Below are 23,704 nucleotides of genomic sequence, written 5' to 3' on the forward strand. Positions count from 1 at the left end.
CTTGTTTTTTGAAAAGGTTGCTGTGCACTATTTCCTTCATGGACTGCACTTTCTGCTTCTGTAGTTTCACTGGTGGAATGCAAGTGTAAAATTCATATAATAGTTGGCTGCATGTGAAGGAAAAGTGTTGTAAATATCATACAGATTAATCAATCACGTGTTAGTAAAGTAAGACAGAAAGAGCAAAAAATGATCTATTTTTAAACATTTCTTTCTTTTTAAGACTTAGATTTATTTACCGTATCACAAGCACTGACAAGAGATCAGTAGCAGGTTAGAAAGAAAACATTCAAGAGAAACAAGATGAGGATGAACTACATTTCAGCCGTATTTTCAAATGTTTATTACTTCCCATTGTTTTCAATGGAATAAAGATATTTTTGTGTGTAGTGGAGGCAATTTAACTTTGCCTGACAAGTAAAGGTAGATACTTATTTCAAACTGTTAAAACCAGATTTCTTTTTTCTGGAATAGGGCTTATTTGAGGCAGGGAGTGGGGAGAGAAGAAAAGGGAAAAAAAAAAGATAGACTGTTTCACTTGTTCCCTTTATTCACCAAGTTACTGCTTAAGTATTGGGCCTCCATAATAAATTCTGTCATTATGTACATCAGATGAGAACTCCCTGTTAAAAACATACCCAGAGTTCCATGACTGTCTTCATCAGTACAAACTGGCATAGCTTTGTTGACTTAGGCTGATCAATAATAATTTATTGTTTACAGCAGCGTTACATTGTATACGCCACGTGATACAGCTACTAAATGTGCAAAAGCAGCTCACCTCAGTAACTTGGCATCAAAGACTGTTTCAACATCATGAAGAACTGATGGTATATACTTCAAGGCAGCAACCTGTATTGATGATATAGGCCGTGTTACTTTTGTATGTTAATCTGCATGTGCATCATACAAACTATACAGCGCACACCACTGAAACAGATGCATACGAAAACAAACGATGATAAATTTGGACTTCTTTCTGCAGACTGAAATTTTAAATCCCATTTGAATATTAATTTCACCACAGACTACTAGTCACACAAGGGCTCTTATGTTGAGGATATGCGGAGGAACTTAAAAACAATAGTACCAAGTGCATCACATTCTCTCTGCAGTCCACTGGAAGAGTTAAGACCGTCTTTGTAAATCATATTCTTTTTTTAGTCCACGAAGACTGTCTTTATGATACAAATATGTAAATCAAGCACTGATCAAAGCTGTTCAATCATACTTTATATCAATTCCACCCCAGAAATGCACCATGCAGGAGGTAGAAGTCAGGATAAGAGTCATCTATCCACCCCAAAACTACACTTCCTGGAATAGATGACATGAAGCATCATCTCCCTAACCAACCATCCAAAGCTGAGATAGCTGACTGTTTATCTACCGATTTCTGAGATAATTTTTGACAGCGCAGTGGAATAATCAAACCTTAGAAGACAACAAGGGTAAGAAAAGACACATTACTATTCTTAAATGGACAAGAATACATAAGCAGGTAATTTTCAGGCTCAGAATCATTACTAACATTTAAGGCTAACATCCTTAAAAAGACTAACTTGCAGTACTCAGTGTCATAAAGTTCCTTTGTAAAGGTTGAAAGTATTTAGCCTCTATAATACCTTTTGAAAGCAAACATAGTGAAAAATCATACAACTGCAGAACAGTTTGGGTTGGAAGGGACCTTGAAAGGCCACCTAGTCCAACCCCCCTGCAGTGAGCAGGGACATCTTCAACTACAGCAGGTTGCTCAGACACCCATCCAACCTGAGCTGGAACATTTCCAGGGATGGGGCATCTCCCACCTCTCTGGGCAACTTGTGCCAGTGTCTCACCACCCTCACCATGAAAAATTTCTTCCTCATATCTAGAATGATATAATAGTTTGGGTTGGAAGGGAGCTTTAAAGGTCACTTAGTCCAAGCCCCCTGCCATCTAGTCTCAATCTACCCTCTTTTAGTTTAAAACCATTACCCCTTGCCCTATTGCAACAGGCCCTGCTAAAAAGTCTGTCCCCAGTCTTACAATAACAAGCAAAAAACATATTTAATATTTGCTGGGCCACTGTCCACTAATTTCTCTACTTATGCTTTAGAGAAAGAGCTGCCTGCAATGATTTTTACATTCACAAAATGACCTGTGACTCATCTTCCCACTAACAAGCCTGTACGTCTCAAATACTTCACATACTCCAAAGAATACTTCTTGGCCAAGAGCTGTAATAAATTCCATGCAAAAATAGACTCTGTGCTTTTAAAAGTATTTTTGGTAAACTGCTACATAATTTGTCAAAAAAAGAGAACCTGGCCACACCGATATAGGTCTGAAGCAGGACATCAGTCTCTTCTTTCCCTCCCATCTTCCTATTTCAATAGGTCACCTACAGTAAGTTCATGGAAGTTCAAATCTGGATAAAGATGCTGTGCAATCACTGACTGCCTGAAGAAACAACATCTAGGGATAGTTATTTATCTAATACAAATCAGCTGTTTTCTCTGTTCTTATTTCTGATGAAAACCAGAATGTCTTCTTGCCAAAAACATTTTTGCCTCTCTAAAAATCTGACCACAGCATCAGTTTTCGGTTGTTGTGCAAAAATTCTCAGCAAAAAGCTATAGTTAATCCCTGCTGCCGTTATAAACTTACAACTGAAGAAAACAGAAATAATGATCGTATCGATTACATCTGCATGCTGCTATAAACCCAACCATGGTAAAGAGAGTCAATTTACAACATTTTAGTTTGACTAACCTCTTCTTGGTCCAGATTATGAGAATTACAGAGGTAGTAATCGTTTTACTTCCTTGTGCAATTTTAGTGTGTATATTTCTACTAACATTTTGCTGATAACTAAGTTAGAGTAATATGAATTCCTCTATTACTGACATAGCTCTGTTTTTCATAACAGGCATGTTCCACCCATGATACATCCTAGGGTTAGTAAAATAATTAGAACAACTCCCCAAACTATGCATTCCACAGGCCCTTACTCTCTTTTCTTCAAGGCAATATAGTGTATGCTGCAGGACTGATTAAACACATTATCCATTAAAGGCACGCTGAAATTGCACAACTTCTTTTCACTCAGAACAGTGGAGTTTACTGCTTACCTTGAAAATAGGAGTAACTCTTGCTTTATGTCATTTGTTTCTAGGAACTGTAACTAAACAGTAAAGATCACACTTTTCTGTTTTACACTGGCAAAGCACAAAGCCCAAATGAATTTAAAAAGGCCAGCCTGGACAGAAGTAAGTTTCCACTAGCCCCTGAAGCCTGTACATATTTTAAACTATAGTAAGGGATAAACAGAGTTTAAGAACTTAAGTTAAAATAAGGTAAAACAAATTATTTAAACCTAGAGTAAGCCACTAATTCAAAAAATTATCAGAAACTGTTCTACACTGCACTCATGTAGGTAAGTTCTGGAATACTTACGCTTGCCTAGACACAGGCCTAGCATTGTTTTTAAGTGAGAACACTTCAGGTTTCACAGTTATATGCTTTCAAAATAATACTATAAAATCAGGGTCCATCTCTCATACCAGGTGTCAGAAATCACTGCTGTCAAGTGATTCTACAGTTTCTATAAAGAAAAAGCAAAAATCAATGATTTTAGCAGGATAGAGCAAAAAGCTACATCTTGCTAAAAAACATGCATGGCTATATGTCACAAAAGATTCTCCTGTCATTTGAATCAGGCTCAATACTACTCCTAATTTAACCTCTAAAGCCAAATGCTTCTCTCCTGTAGAACAAACTGAAGAAGTAGTTTGCCAGGAAAGCCCAAAAAGCCTTCTTGAGTCATGAGACCCAAGTCTTCATTCTACTAAACCTACACAACAAAAAAAGGTCTAGAGAACCACTTGGAGTCCACAAAAACTCACAGGACCAATTCTCTGGACAGCAGAAACCCTACCAAGACCTGGAACTGAGTCATAAAACAAGCACTGGGAAAAGGTGCTGATACAGGCACGCTACATCAACCAGGTGCTCCATCTGATGCAGTCACGCTGGTCCGGATTTTTATAAAATGAAATAAACAGAGTTATAAGTCACACTACCATGCGCCTGCTATCCTTTTATAACAGACCAACTGTAATTTCTTCTACCACTTTCATCCCTTTCCTAACTGAAGAAAAAGGGTGTAAGCAGAAAAAGGGTGTAAGAAAAAGGGTGAAATTATATCAGACCAGAAATAATACCTCATTTTGGTCTCCTGTGCAGTGAATTCTAACTCAACATATAGGTATCTATCAGAACCACATTGCATGCAGTCAATAAGTCACTGAATCTCAGACACAAAACATAATAAAACATCTAACCAACTTTTAGAATTCACATTTCCTCAGATTTTATAACTTGGTTTCAAACAACAGGAAAATCATTTGAACACATACAAAGATTAGTCCAAACAAAAACTTTATGAATGGGCATTGCAAATGCATGAGCCGAACATCTGAAATACACACTCGTCACCATCAGAATTTCAACTTGTTCAAGACACACTTATGTACACAAATTATATAAGACGACAGTTATGACAGGTGCATTAAGACATACAGCATAAAAGTAGAGCCTATGCAAGTATTTCTAGTGAGAGGGAATGTACGGAACATGGCAAGGCCAACAGGAAACTGAGAAGCACATCAGAACCACAATCAGCAGTGGAAGAATGTTAGTGTGAATATACAGTTGAAATGACAAAGACTAAGGAAGAAGTAGTTTTCTTTCCAGTTACCGATTTGAAATTTTTATGTGCTGATGGTTTGATAAGCTTTTGCTTTTGTCAGTAAATGAGAAGCTGTCTCCTCTTTCCTCAATAGCTATCAACATCACAGTGCTTCTATACAGAAACGTTCAACAGAGATGAAACAGCCACTCAGGAAGAGGCTTCAAATTAAGCCTGTCTTGGCTCAATACATCTCCATATCTCTACACAGCAAACTCTTTGTTAGAAACTTAGTCTCTTCTTTATTGGGGGTAGGGAGGTTAGCATAAAGACAATCAGAACACAACTTTCTTGGGCTCTCATTTAGACCTTTTAAACACCATAAAGCTATCATTTTATTTCTCTGAGCTTCCACTGTAGTAGACAGCTTGCTTTCCTGCCCCCCGCAAGGATAACTCTTCAAGTCTTGATTCAAAAAGAAAGACTTTAGTCTGTGGCAAGGGTGTGTACGGTATTTCAAACTGGCTCAATGCTGGCTTAAGATGCCTTCCGATAAAGTCATTCCTCTGCAGATCTCATCCCCACATTCATACACAACCCTGGGAAGATCAAAGGAGTGTTTAAAAGCTGTTGCCAGTTCAGCAAAAAGATTGTATCTTCTACTGAACTTAGCCATTATTAGCTCCTTGAAATAGGATGGGGGAACACAGTTGGGGGTTTTGTGATGGTTGTTTTTTTTTTTTTTTTAAACATATAAGACACTGAAAAACTGGGGCTATTTAAAACACCTGTACAGATACCTGTGGTGGGCTAGAAACTCGTCCTAGCCCCAGTTTTACTTCAGCAATGTGCTGTTCCTTGCTCTTCATGCAGCAAATGAACTACATGAAGATACTGTACAAGAGCAGCAACTGATTTTCATTTTGCACCAATTCATAGTTACTGTGAAAGATGTTTGATAAAGGATAGGGCCCACCAGTGGCCACAGAATGTTTCAAGCAGTACTCCACTGTCACTTGGTCTATTGTGCTGTCTGCCTTCCCACATATTCTGCACTTGTATGAAGAGGGAAAGGGGAACCATTTCTCTGCAGATCTGTAGTACCAACTGAAGTACAATAACAAGTATATCCTCTGCATTCTTTTAAATTTCCAAGTTTCATTTGCAATAATTGCTTCAAATGATGCACTATGGACACAACTGAGCACTGCCCTTAATGAAGTCATAAAAGTCTCTTAGTAAGCAGTACAAGATGTTCTGCATTCTTCAGACGGCCTTAGAGATTAATGTTTTAAGCAGGATACAGATAAACCCAGAGCATTGCAGAAAATTATTTCATACATATACAATATACTGTTAAATTTATTTTAACCTTTACTCCTGACCAAGCTTATTTTCTTAGTTGCCCTCTTTTGCAACATTACATTATACATATGTATGAAATTCAAGTAACCATTAGATTAAAAGAATATACTAAGAAATCTTCTGTGCTCTGTTTCTTAGTCTAATTTTATTTGCTATCAAGGCAACTTTAAAAAGCTACTATGCCATCCCCTATTGTACACCGCAATCAAATCAACACTAGTCAGTACCTTTCTAGCCTTATTCTCTCAGAAGTAATGTATGTATCTGTACCGTTTCACATTCTTGTAATCTGCTGCAGCACTATGGATGTGTCAAAAACGTGTGGGAAAGGATAAGAGGGAAAAGGTAGCATCTTCATGTTACATTATTTTCATACTTTTTGACACTCACAGACAACTTCTTATTCCTATGTTTCCATGACCTTAGAGAATGTGTCATATAAGGTTCCTGAAAACATGCATAGAATTGGGAGTACTACTTTCTAAAAATCAGTGCCTAAGAACAAGCTGGGTATAGCTGACATTTGCAACAGACAAGACCATCTGTAGGTCAAATGGGATGTGTCAACTGGCAGACAGAGCAGTTTTTGGAAAAGAACCTGAGGCTTCATTTGTAATTTGAGGTTGGGAGCACAAGTTTGTCAATGAAAGGGCACATGCACAGACTACAAATCAAACATCAACAGTACAACCTTTTAAAAACACATAATCTGAAATTTAAAAGTAATTCATCAGATTTTATTCCCCAGAAACATAAGCTGATTTACAGAGACAGAAAACATAACTGCAGAAAATCATCTTTTTGCCCTGAGAGCTAAGAGAAAGGAAAGAAGGTACCAATACCTCCTTATTGCCCCTCACCGCCACACTCTCCCTTTACCGAACTATTTGCAGGTTCTGGAAATTTATTTCCAGGTTTCCAGATTTTAAAAAGTCTATCCTCAAAAGTACAGACTGTAGGAAAAACTATTTCTAAAAGCTACAAAAATTCATCAGCAATGGCTACAGAAAAGCAACTGATAAGTTAAACAGAGCTGTAACATCATCGATGCCAAAATAAATTAGAAAAAAGTTTTAAGTCTATTATCTAGGAAGATCAGTACCACCACCAATAAGTCAATAAAAGTTCTTAAGTGATTGTTTTAAATAGTTAAAAGAAAGATCTGAGAAAAGTCTCTCAAAAGGAGGAATCCTTTCCCTTCACATCCACACTGATGCTCATTCTAGTGAATTGTTAACATTCCCCATCTTGCCTACAAGTAGCAATCCCTTTACAAAGTAACATGTCAGGACCTGAAAACAGGGCACTCTCCAGTTCATAAGGTTGCTTTCAAACATGCTCTGCATCAGAAAAGTTAGGATACTGAAATTATAATCCTAACTGCAGTAAAATGACTTCATGAGATGCTGAAGTTGAGAAGCATTCTGTCTGTATCTTTAAAGAAAAGAAGTAACTTCAACAATTCCAAAAGTAAAAATGAAAAAGCTAGTTTAGATTTACGTGTACCTTTCCAGTTTACCAACAATAAATTAACAATACAGCTTTCAGCTGTTCAAAGCTTATATAAACAGTACTACAGAACAGAATCAGGTATCTACCCTTCTCAAAGCTCTGGCAATAAAAGAAGTCAAAGCATCTAGCCACTTCAGCCAACATTAGAACAAGAGAATGAAAAGCTGGATTTTTAACTTTTTGTAAATTTATGCAGCATGTAACGAATCAGTAAGTAGGATATCACTCAGAAGATAAAGTTCAACTGAAACAATAAAGTGCTTCTGGCACTGACTAGGCTGCTTCATATGACATGTAATTTTATAAACAATTTTTTTTTCTGACTGAATTAATATTCCACACAAGTCTAAGTATGATTGCTAACAATAAAAATTACTGGGAAATTGCTACTGACTAAAATACCGAGTTCAAAGTTTAAAAAAAAAAAAAAAAATCACTAGCAGACACCAACATACATTTCAGGTTTCAAAATAATTCTTTAAATCTTCTAAAGCTAAACCTCATAGGTATTTGAACAACCAAGGGTGAAATAAGAGTTAAGAATTACCATTCTAAGGCTCTGCAAACTAGTTCATTTTAAGTTGCAATATCCTGAGAAACCCAGTTACTTTAACTTTCTTCAGGACTCCTAAAACTTTCTTCTCTGGTGTCTTCAGAGTGTAATCCATTTGAACTAATTCAGTTGATCGTATCAATCTCTGTTCCACTTTAATTCACATCAATGATAATTTCAAGTGTGACAGGTTTAAGGCTATTTTGATATTCTGATTATTTGTCTATTTTTCCAATAGTCTCTGTGAACTTTCCTCTCTGGGTATGCAAGGTATAACACCTATGGAGTCCTGTGTATTGACAATACACAGGACTAAACAACCTAAACAACAATCCTAAAAAACAAAAACAAAACCTAAAACAATCTAAACAGCCACCTGTCCCTTGCCCTGCAAAGTTAACTTCATCCTACTACAACATCTATCTCTCTGTCATCCCAAAACTAATATGGAGGCTGGGGGGAAGGAAATCAGTGTTGGTTTTAGGCAGAGGCAGACTTACAAATTTATTTCTATCCCTTTCTGCTCCATCTTTCCCAGTGCAGAAATTATCTCAATTTTTCTGGTCTGTTATGGACAACTCATATCCACCTACAAGAGCAGAAGGCTCAAGTATCATTATAGAAGTCTCCTCCAAATAGGCACAGAAAAACTAAGACTGACATACCTACGGAGTTTAGGATGGGGGTTTTTTTATTTTATTCTGCCCCTTCTGCCCAAACTTATTTCCATTGGCAGGAACTAAACTACAGCGGGACACTTCTCATCCCATGCCTCTCCTACTGGAATTTAATAACATTAATGCAGTAGCTTTTATTTACTGTATGTAAAGCAACCTCTTGGTAGGTTTCTTTCATAAATACGTCTGTATGAGTTATAGCGAGGACAACAGCAAAGTTATCAGTAGTGGGGACAACTGCAAAAGCAGTATCTCAGATCTGCCATGAAATGTTTCGGCTAAAAAGAAAACTTAAGAGTAGCTAGTGCTGATTTAGATACTTAAAAGCCCACTACTGCTTCATGGTTACCAATAAATACAATCCATTTTTTACAACTGACAGCACTTATTATAAAACCAAAATATTCATGTTTAAGATGGTATTGACCAAAGCATAACTGTTAAATAGCTAGTCTACCTTTAAAACGTGTGTACATGCTCAGTAAAGTTAGCATAGACATCTTTTGTTTAGTCCTGCTAAGAGATGTTCAGCTGGATTTTCAAGGTTCTGCTATTTCTCAAGAGCAGCAAAGACATATTAAATTTTTGCTACACAGGTGTAATATTAAGAGCTAGCATTAAATATGGAAATATGGGAATCACAATAAGCACAAGTAACATTCATCAGCAAATCCAGTGCCACACTGTAACTGGTGTTACAATACCACCTGGTTTTAAACACACCCATCAGCTGTTTCAGAGTCAGCATTGCCACTTGCAAACCCATTCATGTGTTCCAGCAACCGTTAAGGAAGAAAAACAGTCTTCTACAACTATTTCTTGTCCCTCTCAAGAAGAAACTGCCCTGCTCATTAAAGGCAACACAGATGGACAATCCCACAAAACCATTTTGAGATTAAGGCAGGGAGGCATGCAGTGACATGCCTCTCCTGAAGAGCACAAAAGCCTCCAAGATCTATTCGTTAATTAACATATTAATAAAGTACAAGTACCACAAGAAAAAACATTATTATATAAACGATCTCTTTCAGTATTACTTTATAGTAAAGACTTTTTTTCTTCTTCCAAAGTTTCTCCTGCTTCTGATGCAGTGTCTTTCAAATCTATAAAGTATTCCCAGGAAGGCCTCCATAGAATTGTCAAATAACAACGGAGAGTATCTGAATTGTTTTCAAATGCATTTAGAGAATTATAAGTATATAATATATATCATATATATTATATTATTAGTAGAATCATGGTATTATACAATTATAGTAGCATTTACTGTTCTAGCTCGTTTGCAGTTGCACATTAACACTCCATGCGAAGTGTCAGACAATACAAAACTCAAGATCTGAGGATTTATTCAAGATCGAATTCTGCACTGGCTTCCACTTCTAGTATAAGTCATAGCAAAAGGAATCAAACCACAGAACCAGAGGAAAAGTCAAGCCCAACAAATACAATGAGTTTATAATGAAGAACGTATGAAGCATCAACATTGCAGTTGTCCAGTAAAATCTTCTGCTTCCTACTTTATAGGAAGCCTTGATAGTTTTCTATTTTAGTACAGAACTACATACCAATCATCTGATATTAATGATCTTAATAGCTCCTCCTCTTCCAGTTTTCTTAAAAAATCAGATTCCAAAGTGTTACAGTAACTAACACTGACATGAATGGGAAACTTTGATCCTATTTCCAGTTGTTTAAATAATATACCTACAGAAAGCTGATACTATAAAGTTTACTTTTCAAACTAAGCTCCCTGTTTAGCATTATCTGAAGAAACTCAGGAATTAAACATACAGCTCCCACTGGAGGCTGTACTTCATTAGATTCCTTGAAAGATACCAGCATCCGTGTTTTGGTTCTTTCACTCACTACATAAAGTCATAGAAACGTATTTTCTCATAACCTTTTCAAAATAGGCTTCAAACTTGATTAGACAACTCAGTCTTCCAATAAAGGGGAATTACAAAAGAGACACAAAGGATACATTTCCTAAGAGTGTCTTTTTGTCAATTTAAAAAGAGCGAAAACAAAAAGCCCACAAACCAAATCCGTACAAAAAACCAAAACGAACTTGTGTGCAAGCACACACCAACCTGCAACAAAATGGCAGTTTTATGTTGGCTTTTCATTAGGTTGTTGATGGATTCAAAGAGTCTCCTCACAGATTCTTCAAATTCTGTTTGTTCTTTGCCTTCATATAACCTGTTGGGAGATGCACTGGGTTATCCTTTCAGTCAGAAAGTTTCATAGTCCTAAATGTACCAGATTAAACATCACCATAAAAATAAATTCTGTAAGTTGATCCAATATTATGTACATAGATATTTCACCAATGGGTTGTATCTGCTATTCATTGTATTGTGTAGAAATTCTTCAGCTTGAACACAACATAAGCATTTTCAGGTTTTTTAAAAGCCTCTAAAGAATTGCACATCTCAGATTTGAGCTTATAAAAAATGTCATGTTGAAGTGACATATGCAAAAAAGTTTTGTGCTTTTTTTTCCCCCCACAACTGAGCTACCCTAGGATTTTTTTTACAAATTATCAATGTTTCTTTCTTCTGCCGTTATTGCAACTTTTTCAAATAGCTATTTTTACTGTCCCCATTAACCAGTCTGCTTTTTGAAAAAAGTCTACTTGATGCTTAAAAGTTTAAAAGCACATTTAAATTAAGCTCACTCCATTATTTCTTCATTCCCTGTTCTGAAGTTTGAATCTTCCAGAGTACCTCTGCTGTACTGTTCATACCAGCTATTAATACAAAATACTGCTTACATAAACAGTAAAAAAAAAAAACTGGTGACATGTTAAATTAGCCACCTGAAACAGCTGTCAAAAGTCAAAGAAAAACAAGCTAAGAGAAAAGCCAAGGCGATGAGAGAAGCCTGAAATGTGTGTAGGATACTGTGAACTATACGCTGCTCCTCCTATGTACTTGCCTTCTCTATCAGAGGAGAAAAAAAACCCTCTTTTTCAAGTCATGTATTCCAGTGTCATGTGCTTTTCTTTTCAACTTGAAACTTAAGTCCTTAAGAGAACTAAAGGCAAATTAAGAGCTTTTGGCTACAGCAAGGCGGTGTGGGGGGGGTGGCAGGAACAGGGGGGGGGGGGGGGGGGGGGGGGGGAAATCAAAACTGCTATTCATACAGTGACTGGGAAGAAGCTCTGAGGAAAGGAAAACACTGAGAGGTACACTATTCAGGCCCATGGCCTCTGCACAATTTAGGTCAATGCTTGTCACTGAGATTTAAGTCAGTTATTGGAAAGAAGCCCCAAGGTCCAAAACATTGTCTAGAGGGGGAAAAAAAAAAATTATATATACATGCATACAACACACACGAGACGCACACTACTTGAGATACATCCCTATTGAGCTGTGATAGCTTTATAAAAAATACACACCAGAAAAACTTAGATGTGAAATGCATCTTGAAACAAGTACGTTTTAGTACAAGCACATTTACATAGAAAAGTAATCTTGTTAATTATCAAGTGGTATTTTAGGAGCTTGGTTTTGATTAATTTTTTTTAACATACTGGAGTTTGTGGCATGTGAGGGCTATTTAAAATTATTTTTCAATGGGAATGAAGTACATGTAAGTTATAACAACGTGACTGTCGTCTCAGTCTAACTATTTATTAGATATTTGGCTAATGCACTGATACAGCTTTTATTGACTATACATTGCTGCAAAAGTAAATCAAGTTTCTTAAACCTATTTTTTGAGCAAGGGGAAATTTGAAGCTTTCTTAACCAAACCTGTGGGGCAAAGGGGGAGGCCGAAGCATCACACAACATGTATTAAACATGCTTTTTAAATTTACACCAGGACTAATTTAAGCCAGGTAGAATGATAATTCTATTTCCTGACTCACCATCTAGCTTCCATTTAGACATAATTTTCTGTGTTAAATTTCAATTAAAATCACTTGTTCTGAAAGCAAATTTTAAGAGATGACTAATTATTTACTTTGGAAACAACTTCATCACAACGGCGTACATGAATTGCACCATTAAAAATAACCTTAGGCCAATGAAAGGAGGAAAGCAAACATTTCATGTTTTCAAAGTCTGTATTATGTAAACCTTTGGCTAATATATACGACCTTTCTACAAAACATAGTCACTGAACAAACAGTTGCAAGACTTAACCTTAGTTGAGCTGACTGGCATAAAAAAAAATTTTGCTTTCATTACATCTCTATACCTTCAACAGGACTGAACGAATGCAAATTACAGTGGAACTCGGTTATCTTCAATGTATGTGCCTGACAACGGGATAAAAAAAGTCTCCCATTTTACGTCTGACATTAGAAGTCATTATTCATCTTTCCTACACAATTTTCACTTTGCAATGTCTCACTTTTCAACAAGGCATCTTAGTTTCTTAAGCAGCCCTTCAAATTAATGAGAGAATGATCTAAAGTTCTGCCTCAGCTCCATTAATTCAAAATATTTGTCTCCAAGAAGGCTAATCCCAACCCTTGAAAGTGAAGTACTCTAATCATAAATCCTAACTTTTCTCATGGGAAGACAATACATCAATCCATTTTTAATTCTTTTTCATGATCAGTCTGAGAACAGGAAATTGACTGCATAACATCAGATCACAACAGCTACAGATGAATACACAGTATCAGATGATACTGTTCCCTGTTTGGTTATTTTTGCCAGAGGCTACCATTTGCAAGAGCTGTTACCACCTGTAGTAATAATTATCCAACTGAATTTAGAGTTCCAGACTTCCCGCTAAGGCATTCGTAAGGAAAACTAAAAGGAGTAGGTATGTATACCTAATCACTTCCATGTGCAACATATTGCAATAACTCAGTTTACCACAGACTGCCCAATGCACAAATAACTTCTGAATCTTTTTCTACTTCAATCAAAATGTCATAATTCGTCACATATACTTGATTTTACAAAAAGTGTAAACCTACATGGATTTTTTTTAAAAAATAGGCAGTGGAATAACAGAAAAATTGTATTAGAGCCTCACTGAGCAAGAGACAGATAAAACAGAACACTCTTCTGTTGACTGCCAATGACACACGTAACATCCAACCACTCAGTCTACCTATAGTCTTGAATTTGCCACTGCATATCTTGCGCCACTGCATTCCTTCAGCCATGTAGCAGAGGGACAACAGAACAAGTGTTGGGGGAAACCAGCTACGGGTAAGTAGAAAAAGATGAAGCAGAAAAGAAGATAGGAACTACAGGATGTGGATGGGGTCCATGGGATATGGTAAGAGTCCTTAAGGGCTAGGGGAGGAAATGGGAGACACAGTTAATGTAGTGTAGTTTTTCTCCTTCCAGCTTTCATCTTCATTCTCCCTATCTCCTTTTTCCCTAAACCTGAATACCACTTGTAAGTATTACACCCCATCTGTTTGCTTGAGCTTTATGTACATAGTCCATTGAATCTTACCTATAAATTCCTTAACTGGAGATGTGAAACTCTAAATTCAGACAATGATTACCAAAAATTACACTGTTCTATGCACACTCTGAGCTGCTGAACACCATGATCTCAAGTACAAGCATCCAGCTTCAAGCCATCTGTCACAACATTTGGCCATTCATTTGCCATGGGGTCTCTGGAACTTACACTATGAATCAGAAATCACATTTTTGAAGATTCCCTGTCCAAAAAATATCCCAGCAATGTCTGTATTTCAGGCCAGTTGCCAGCTTTTATTTTTTTATTCCTGAAAACAAAAAATACAGTCCTGTTCTGAAATCAATTTTTTCCTCTTTCTCAGGTCTACTTCTGTTTCTGACATTGGACTGCTAGTTAAATGGCAACAGCCGGGGTACTTACTGTGAAAATAATGTCCTTGATCTAACAATGAACTTGAAAACATATTCCAATGCTTTCAGAGTTCTTAGGATAGGTTCACATTGCTCCCCTCGGCTGGAGGTATCCAGGTAAGTCTTCAGAACCGTCATTAATTTCCTGAAATTAAAAAACATTTTTAAAATAATCTTTTCTTTTTAAATTAATTTCTTGAACTTGTTTGGCTACTCTAAATAAATGTTTCTGCTTAGTCAGGCACACACAACAAAAATGTACTGCATGTATTTTTGCATTTCTGTTGCACAAATTCTATCAGCATAAGCAAATGAGGAGCAAATAATCTTAACTGCACAAGCAAGCAACCTGAAATCTCGAAAGAGCAGCATAACTTTACACAATCCTAGAAGCACTTCTACAGAAGTTTATAATATACATGCACAAGATAACACAAAATGTTCCTTCTGCCTACCTGTATTAAGCAGCGAATAAACACCACTACATGGCTCTAAATTAACTGCATCTAAATAGTACCATATTCTGTTACATGGCAGTATCTGCTTAAAGTATATATTTTATTTAAACACTTCCTTATTTTGTATCCAAAGGCAATTTTTGGCTAAACACACAACCTGCTAAAAAAGTGCAAAAGCTCATCTAAAAATAAGTCCCTTAATTGATAGTTATAGTTTCATCTTAAACGAATAAACTAATATTAATGATGCAATCTTCATCTTAATGTAGCCATAATAAGAACTGAAATAAGGGTGGTGGTTTTTTTCCTTACATCACTACAAAAATGGAAACCTACTATCCTCTACCCTAAACAAACAAAACCAAACACCACAAAACAACTAAAACCAAACTAGCACTTGCATGTTGATGAAACTTAACAGTTTACCAACTGGACTGATGGAACGTAAGTGATCACTGGAACATACTTGCATGCAAATAACTGCTGCAACAACTGCTTGCTACTGCACAGAAAATATATGTGTGTGTGTGCATGCGTGTATACATATTTATCTTGCTATCTGCATATGCAATAGACATATCCTCACTCCCACTGCACTAACCCAATTCACGCTTCTGGAACAAAATACCATGCTTTCAGCCTCTCAGCCTTGTGGGCACTACATGCATTGTGTGTTTCCATATACTCCTTTTTATAGCTTCTCTGAATTCACAGCTTTCAACCAAGTTGGAACAAAATTTATCCAACTTGTATGCGGGGGGACTCCACTCAAGGTCTCTCAACTGTCACTGTTAAGTCCTCTCAGAAGTCTATAAAAGCTGAGTACAAATGGATGTCTAAATAGGAACTGAATAAACACCTAAAAGTTTAGCCAAAACACCATATCATTATATGGTCACAATACAGCTGTGACACAGTATCTTCTTCCTAACTACAAGTTAGGCCACATACAGCCAGTTGTTTATTTCATAAACGATTCCTGAAACAGAGTACATGTCCCATGATGTGCAGGGAACCAATGATGCCAAGAAAACTCATAATTTGGAGAACAATCCTAAACATTATTTTCCCTCTGCTACTTAAATTAAATCATCAAAAATTCCCCGTCAGATAAGTCTTAGAAATATTTTAAGCAAATAAGGCTGCCCTGAGAGGTTCCGTAGCCAACCTTCTCTTCTTTCACAATAATATAAAGCATTAGATTACAGGTGCTTATTATATACGGAGTGAAGGAGAATTCAAGAAGAGCATGTAGCTCGTGCTTGAGCTTTCTGAGCCCAATAACGCTAACGTCAACTGCCCTAGAATGTGAGAAAGGACTGATTGTGACCTACTGCCTTCTAGCAAACTCATGTTCTTAATGTATGATCAGCCTGACATTTTCTGTTGAGTTGGAACTGCTTCAAATTCAGCACAGGACACTACAAGATATTCTCAACTATTCCAAACCTTCAGTGAAGGTCTTCCATCTATTATTCATATTCCAAATTAAAGTTCTGCTTTAAGTCTGCCACCCCACTAAGCTGCCAGAACAAGACTTCAGGTAGATGAAAAAAAATACATCTATCCTGTTATAGCATTGCCCCAATATCAGCACTAACTGAAGACGTAAGCTTTCTTCATAATTAAAAGCGATTTTATCCTACCATCATCTGAAAAAAACTTTTTAAAATAAAGTAGGAATCCAGTATTAAATTTACTGTATAACATGTCTCCACATTTTTTACTTTGTTCTATGAATCTATGTCTTCCCATCTGGACTTTATCTGGAAGTTCCAAAACTAAAAAATAAAAAAGAAACCCAACACCAAAAGTCTGTCCACTTGCCCACTGGCATGACCATGTAACAAATACCAAAATTCCAGTTCACAGCATTGAAACCCTTCTGGTGCAGCATCTGACTGTGAACTGCATATGATGACTTGACAGTTCCCAGGTTTTTTTCCCCATGACTTTGTTTGCTCTAAAAGAATAGTGGAAACCTATGTAAGTGGGTTGAGGACATCCCCCAGTCCTCACTTAAGGCATTTCATGTTAAGGTCAGGAATGTAAAGGGAGAGACTTCACAACAAAGTATCTTTTGACAAATTTGACAGGAAACAGGTGAAGGGCTCAGACACAGCAAAATCCAGACAAGGGAAAATGAAGGCCAAAGAATCATATAACCCCAAATCAATTACTATTTGTCAATTAACTCCACTTACAATCATACACATCTCTCACAGGCAAGTTTGTTTCCAGATAAGCAAACAGCGGCATCAAATCAACAGTCACCATTATTACATTACAAAAGTCACAAAAGCGAAAGAAACAAACTTACTTGTACGCCAGAGTTGCACTAAAATGCTGTTGGATATATGCTTCCAAAACAGTGTTAAAATGTTGAAACTTACGGTCTGCAATGAGTCCTATGATATATATCTAAACAAACATGGACATAATTAGCATTTTTCATAAAATCACGTTTTTTATTTAAATATGTGTCTTCTGAAATATTTTTGATCATCGACTATTTCAGAGTTTTAAAAGAAATTTACTTTTCAGTCAAATAGTAATATTTCATCTATTCTGTAGAGACTTTAACACTAATTCCCTGAAATACACAACTTGATAACTCATTCAAAACTAGGGTTCTTTACTTTGACAAATAAAGTCCTTCAGTGCTGATTCTTACCAGTGCATCAAAAACAAGGATGTCATACTCATTACTGTGGGAATGTTCCATCATAATGTTAAACAGGGCATCCAACGTATCTTGGAGAAACTATAGAATAATATGAAATAACAAATTGGCAACCAGTTCAACTTGAAAAATCTCACAAGTCAGTTTTCAGATAATAGACTTGGCTTCTCTCAAATTAGAATTTTAAAGGCCTTCACTGAAACATCACTTAAATTCAGAAAACATTTCTGAGCATTTAGGTAGGCTCTAGTTTCTTTAATTTTAAGAACCTACATCCTCAGACACAGGAGCAATCAATAATACATATTTAACTCAAACCTTACGGAAAATCTAAAAATATTACATAAACAACATAACTCTCTAAAACTGCATTCCTAGTTTCTTAGTGATGCAGATTAGTAGTTGCTATTTTCGCATATACATGATGATTAAAAACACACTTCGTACTTCTGTGGTCTGATTCAAAGCCCACCTTAAACCGAAGCAAAGTACCCCAGTGACATGGGACCCAAAACTTAATTTGGGGTAAAAAAAAAAAAAAAAAAAAAAAAATCCTTTTTCTTTTTAAGTTCTCCTTCCTCCTTCTCTCCAGAGAGGCATCTAATCCTTATATTTAACAAGTAACACAAATATTAACAACTTTTTATTCATATTATAGTAATTAAATTAACAAAGCACTTCATTGGGTACATAATACACCTTTTTTTTTTTAATATCACCATGTATCATTAATATTAAGAACTGTAAAGAAAGCAGTAGGAATTGTTTGTGATGTTGCAGATAGACAAAAGCAAAGAGTGAAACAGAGATTGTGGAAAATACTCTACCATTACCACCTTCATAGTCTATCAATTTTTAAATAAAATTTTCTGTGCATGCTCAAAATTAAAGTTTTCCCATGACATATACGTAAGCACCTGGCCAAAGCAATAATGACCCCACATAACATTCTTGGTATTGAATTCTCCAATCATGCACAAAATTTGCAGCCAAATAAAACAATGGAAAGCAGAAAAAGATTCTAAAAAATTAATTACCAGTGAAGTCAGCCAGATTTGTCTAGTAATCTTGCAAATCTCCACAGCCTAACAGCAGCCAATAACTTGTTTTTCTAGCAACAAGTAGAAAAAAGATGGCTAACACTATGAAGAATCCTGTCCAGGTGCTTGCTTGCTTGCTCCCTCTTAATGAAGAGCTTTGTTGATGTCTTCTGCAAACTATCCCTACAAAGCTATTACACTGAATGACACTCACAAAAGAAAGCATAATTGACAGGCTTCTTTAAGCTCCTATGTTTACTGTAACTGGCCCTCCAGTTTCTCTTTCTTTTTTAAACTACGTAGCATTTTTACTGCCAATGCATGGACAGACATGAAGAATAACTATATAAAGGTATACCTTCACAACTTCCTCTCCATCCACAATCTTCAGTTTTTCTAGGTTCTCCTGAAGCAGCTCTGGCTTCATACGCCACTTCAAGAGACCTAGTAAGCCCACTAATAGAAAATAAAAGGACAGACATTAAAACTCAAAATGTGATTTATCATTTGTGCAAATGTCTCCTTCCTAAAACTTCTACCTGTTTAGAAGATACGTACCATTCTGAGTTAACTTTGTAGAACAAACAAGAGTTGAAATACAAAACGCATCTCGTGAGCTTACTGAAAGCCCCCCTACAATACTTGAATTCCTGACTACGGTTGCTCCTTTATTTTCTATGTGTTGACGTGTAGAAGGTAATGCCAAGTAAGCACTAGCATCCTCCATTTTTTTACTGTCCCCCTGAAAAACAACATACCATTTATTACATATTTCACACCACTGGACTTAAAATTAGATTTATTTTCTACTTTCTACAAAAGTAAACAAAAAACTATGTTTCTATGGACTTAAATGCACACATTGAAAGATAAAGATTCTTCGAGTCCCAGCATGGCCTGTACAGGTAAACCAAGCATCAATGTTAGTCAGCAAGAAAGGCCACAAGGAACATGCAGGGAAAATACTACATTGACATTATAAAGGTATGTGTTTTAAGGTGCAGTAAGGAACTATGAGGGGTGACATCACTGGCAGAGTAAAAGCGAGAGCCCATTTCTCATTAAAATGTCAATAGCTACGGAACACAATAGACTATTCAGCATCACCTTGAAGACTGTACACAGGATATAGACAACACGCTTACAATGTCTGCACACAATTTAAGAATAGAAAATGTGAAAGAATAGCAGCGCTATTTTGGTATGCCCATTATAACTTAATACCTGGACCTTTAACACAAAAGATCAGGACATGGTAAGGCTATATTTTAAATTAGACAATATGCTGCCATAACTAAGTGACACAGGTATCACAGAATTTATGCTTTTCAGTAGAATAAACAGTACAAAAACCAGAGACCCAACAGGTATTTTTCCCTCCCCTATTTCACCAAGTTGCACGCCACAATCCTCACAGATTTTTTTTTGTATCTCAACTTTTGATCCATACCCCAGAGAGGAAAGCAAGTTTTAGACAATAAAAATCATACTCCTCACTGCTTAGAGAAAATAATTTTTCTTTAACAAAAACTACTCAAGAAAATTTCCCCAATGAGTTTATGAGCGCAGTCACTTAAAGCTACAACACCATAACAGGTCTGACTCAACTGCAGATCCCTAGTCTACAGTTGTTCATAAACAAGGAGTTACAAAAAACATAATCTAAAATTATTTTCTAAAGTTTTCGGTTTGTATCTGATTCAGTGGCTGTAGGTGTGTAGTCTCTACATCCTATCAAACAAGAAGATTAAAAATTTACTATAAAGAGACCTAAATAGACAAAAGGCAAAATCCTTATGCAGCAAAACAGACAGCATTACTGACATTTATGATTGTAACATGCTCGCAAAATAATTACTTCTCAGAATTTCCAGAACCAGAAAAGAATCTTGACTTCCTCTTTTTGAGACAAGTTAGGCAGTGGGGAAAAGACTTAAGATTTTGATCAAAAAGTCTCTCAAAAAGATTCAATGCCTGAAGGCAGTGAAAATAAAGTACACTGTTTAAACTTTGCAGTTTTCAAATTATTTATTTCAAGAGGTCAAATGTTTAAAACACAGCTTACAACTACTGTTTTTAATACTAGAATAGGCAAGCATATGGCAGAAAATCTGTCTGCTTCTCTCAAACATAAACTAGGTCAACTCCATTTAGCGTTTCACATCCATGTTGTCACTTAAGCAAAAATTGCAGGGTTGATGCAGAAATTAATTCCATGGAATTTCACAACCAACATTAACCACACAGTCATACAACGTGATCATTATTTTCCTTATGGCCCAAGTTTTTATCAATGTTGGTATCAATTAATGGAAGATAAACAACTACATACTGCCATTAATCTTTGTTGGACTACCTAAACAACCTCATTTAGTTGTATGCATCTCACTTGCCATTAATGTCACAGCAAACTAGTTTACTGAAAAGAGCATTAAGAAATACCTGAAGTAACATTTCATCCGTATGGGAAACGATTTCTGGTTCTTAGTCCCTGCTAGACACTATTCTCCAAGGAAAAAAACCCCAACAAATCACAAAAACAAAAAACAAATCCTGAAACATCTGTTCTCTGCTTTAGTTCAGTCAAAAATGCTACCTGTGTCTAATCACGAATAGCCAAAACTATTCTTCACATCCACCATCAAATTGCTGAAACTTTCACTTTTGTACCCGAGTAACTACACAGAGCACTTTCAACCAACCAATTCCCTAACATTACATTCCCCAATTATTCAAGTGACAAAGTAAAAATAGTAAGAAGAATAACAGTCGCTCATTGTGCTTAGATAATCTCTCTCTCATTAAAATTTAGAGCAACACATCCTGACCATGGAAAGAGTTACACCATTTTTTTTTTTAGATGAAAAACATAGTATTTATCTTTGATAGAATAATAAAATTAATCTAGCACTAAGAAAATAAACAATGCAGTCAAAGACAATGGTGTGAAAAAAAGTGTCTTACGGGGGAAACAGCGGAAAAAAAATTGATCCAATACCTTTAGGACTAACAAATCATGGATGCCATCTTGAAGAGTAGTCCCATCCTCCTTCATTAGTCTTATGTAGGCCATTGCAAAATTCTTTTCTCCTTTATCTTTAGCTGTAAAGCAAAGTATTTGCAGTTGACTATCCATCAATGAATTAAAATTCACTAAAGTAAAAATTCCCTACTTACACTCTTGAGATGACCTGTGTCTGAACATGAAGCGCAGATGTATCCTTTGCATGTCTTCAATAGGGACTGCTACCTTTTGTAAAATCAGAAAATAATCAATGGATTTACGAGGGATGAGACTGGAAGGTGGTTTCACATGTAATTAGCTCCAATTTTAGAATAAATAAGCACCACTTCTGCTGGCTCCATAATACCTTTCACAGACCATTTAAAACTATTGAGCGTGATCACAGTAGCAGAAGTGGTGGCTGATAAGCACCTATCTGTTAGACTTTGCTCAAGGTCTAGCTCCACCTAAGAAATGAAGCACTGAACCCAGTGAGTTAAAGCACATAGGTGCTTGTATACTAGAAAGTAAGTACACTGCAGTCTTCCTACCCACCATGTTAACTGTATAGAATTACGCAACACCTCTGCACCATCAAGCTTCCACATTTCATATACATAAATTGATGACCAACTTAATAAACAAGTGAAAAAGGTATGGAAATTATAGTGAAATAAATTAAGTACATTTTTGTGATTAAATTCAGTTTCAAAGCCTTAAGTAGAATCCAAGGAACTCATGAGTCCTTTATTCTTAAAGTAGCATACCTACTTGTAACAAACATGCAACAAAAAAGGTCAATAGTGTAAGAAAAAGCACAAATTTTTATATCGTCAAGTTCTAAAACTTTAAAGACTTGTACTCCTTTATGTTCATTCGCAACCTCCCTTTGCAAATCTTGCTGCAGAACACTCCTTCATGTTAACTACACTTTTCAAAATTATCTATTGTTAGTGATTCTGTATAAAAATCTGAATTACAGAATAATTTTTAAAAGAAACTAGTATTGTAAGCAGAAAACAGAATGGGTCAATGTTTTCAAAACCACAAATAAGCTTCTGTTTAAAATTAGAATTCACTTCCACTCCCTCCCTATCCTGCCCAATCTCAGCAACACACCTTAGTGTAGTAATTGCAAGGTTTGCCATGCCTGGCCATACTGTCTTCAATAGTCATCCTCAAAAAAAGTCATGCTTGTTAGCAAGCCCAAAGCATCCTTTATAAGAACTACTTCTGGAAGCTTCTGGTCATTTTCCAATCAAAGACATTAAAACTAGATTAGTTAGTTATTGGTGTGTCTCTAAGAAAAGAATAAATTTTCTAAAGAAATTTTCTAAAGAAATCCAAGACATCTTTTTATCTCTAAAATTGGGGGTAGGGGTGCAGGTGGGGGAGTGTTTTAGCATTTGCTGCCTTTTTTTCTGCACTTGAAGGTCCTCATCTCCATTGTTTTACCACAATAGAACAAATGCGATATTTCATTTTTGATGAGCCATTTTAGGACATAAGGTTACCTAAGACAACCTCATTTGATCTGCTAAACAAAATCTAGGCCAAGTTTTAAGCCTCAGTAATCATATATCTCTAATAACTGATGTATGACTAAGGCTCCATCCCTCTAGCTGTACTTGGGACCAAGCTATTTTTTTAGAAAAAGCTGATGTGGTGCCAACTTTTCTCTGTAAGGTACCAAAAAATGAAGAGAAAAAAATCAAGTGAAAAGCATCTACACCATACCTTTAACGTTTCCATCCAACGTGGCTGTTTGACCTGATAGTAAAGAACTGATCTATATTCACTCACGGGTTTGTCCCCCGCTCCCAGGCAAACCGCATTCTTACAAAAAGAAGGGAATAAAGAGTGCTTAGTGCCTCATTAATTTCTGTAAATTTTTATGACTCGAGCAAAACCAACCGAAGAAGCAGGC

The 23,704-nt window shown here is 36.2% G+C and overlaps 1 protein-coding gene across 1 annotated transcript; it reads right to left on the bottom strand.

Moving 5' to 3' along the window:
* Nucleotides 1-23,613, bottom strand: LOC104615786 (dedicator of cytokinesis protein 2-like; the record flags this gene model as incomplete). Its single annotated transcript, XM_010287401.1, has 11 exons — nt 1-107; nt 782-852; nt 10,870-10,978; nt 14,603-14,737; nt 17,371-17,471; nt 17,725-17,814; nt 19,132-19,229; nt 19,332-19,515; nt 21,772-21,875; nt 21,951-22,023; nt 23,515-23,613. Coding segments are annotated over 11 exons (1,171 nt in total), but the record flags the coding sequence as incomplete, so codon positions are not given.
* Between the last annotated feature and the right edge of the window lie 91 nt (nt 23,614-23,704).

Source organism: Phaethon lepturus, unplaced genomic scaffold (genome assembly GCF_000687285.1).
Source record: "Phaethon lepturus isolate BGI_N335 unplaced genomic scaffold, ASM68728v1 scaffold28265, whole genome shotgun sequence".
Taxonomy (NCBI): Eukaryota; Metazoa; Chordata; class Aves; order Phaethontiformes; family Phaethontidae; genus Phaethon; species Phaethon lepturus.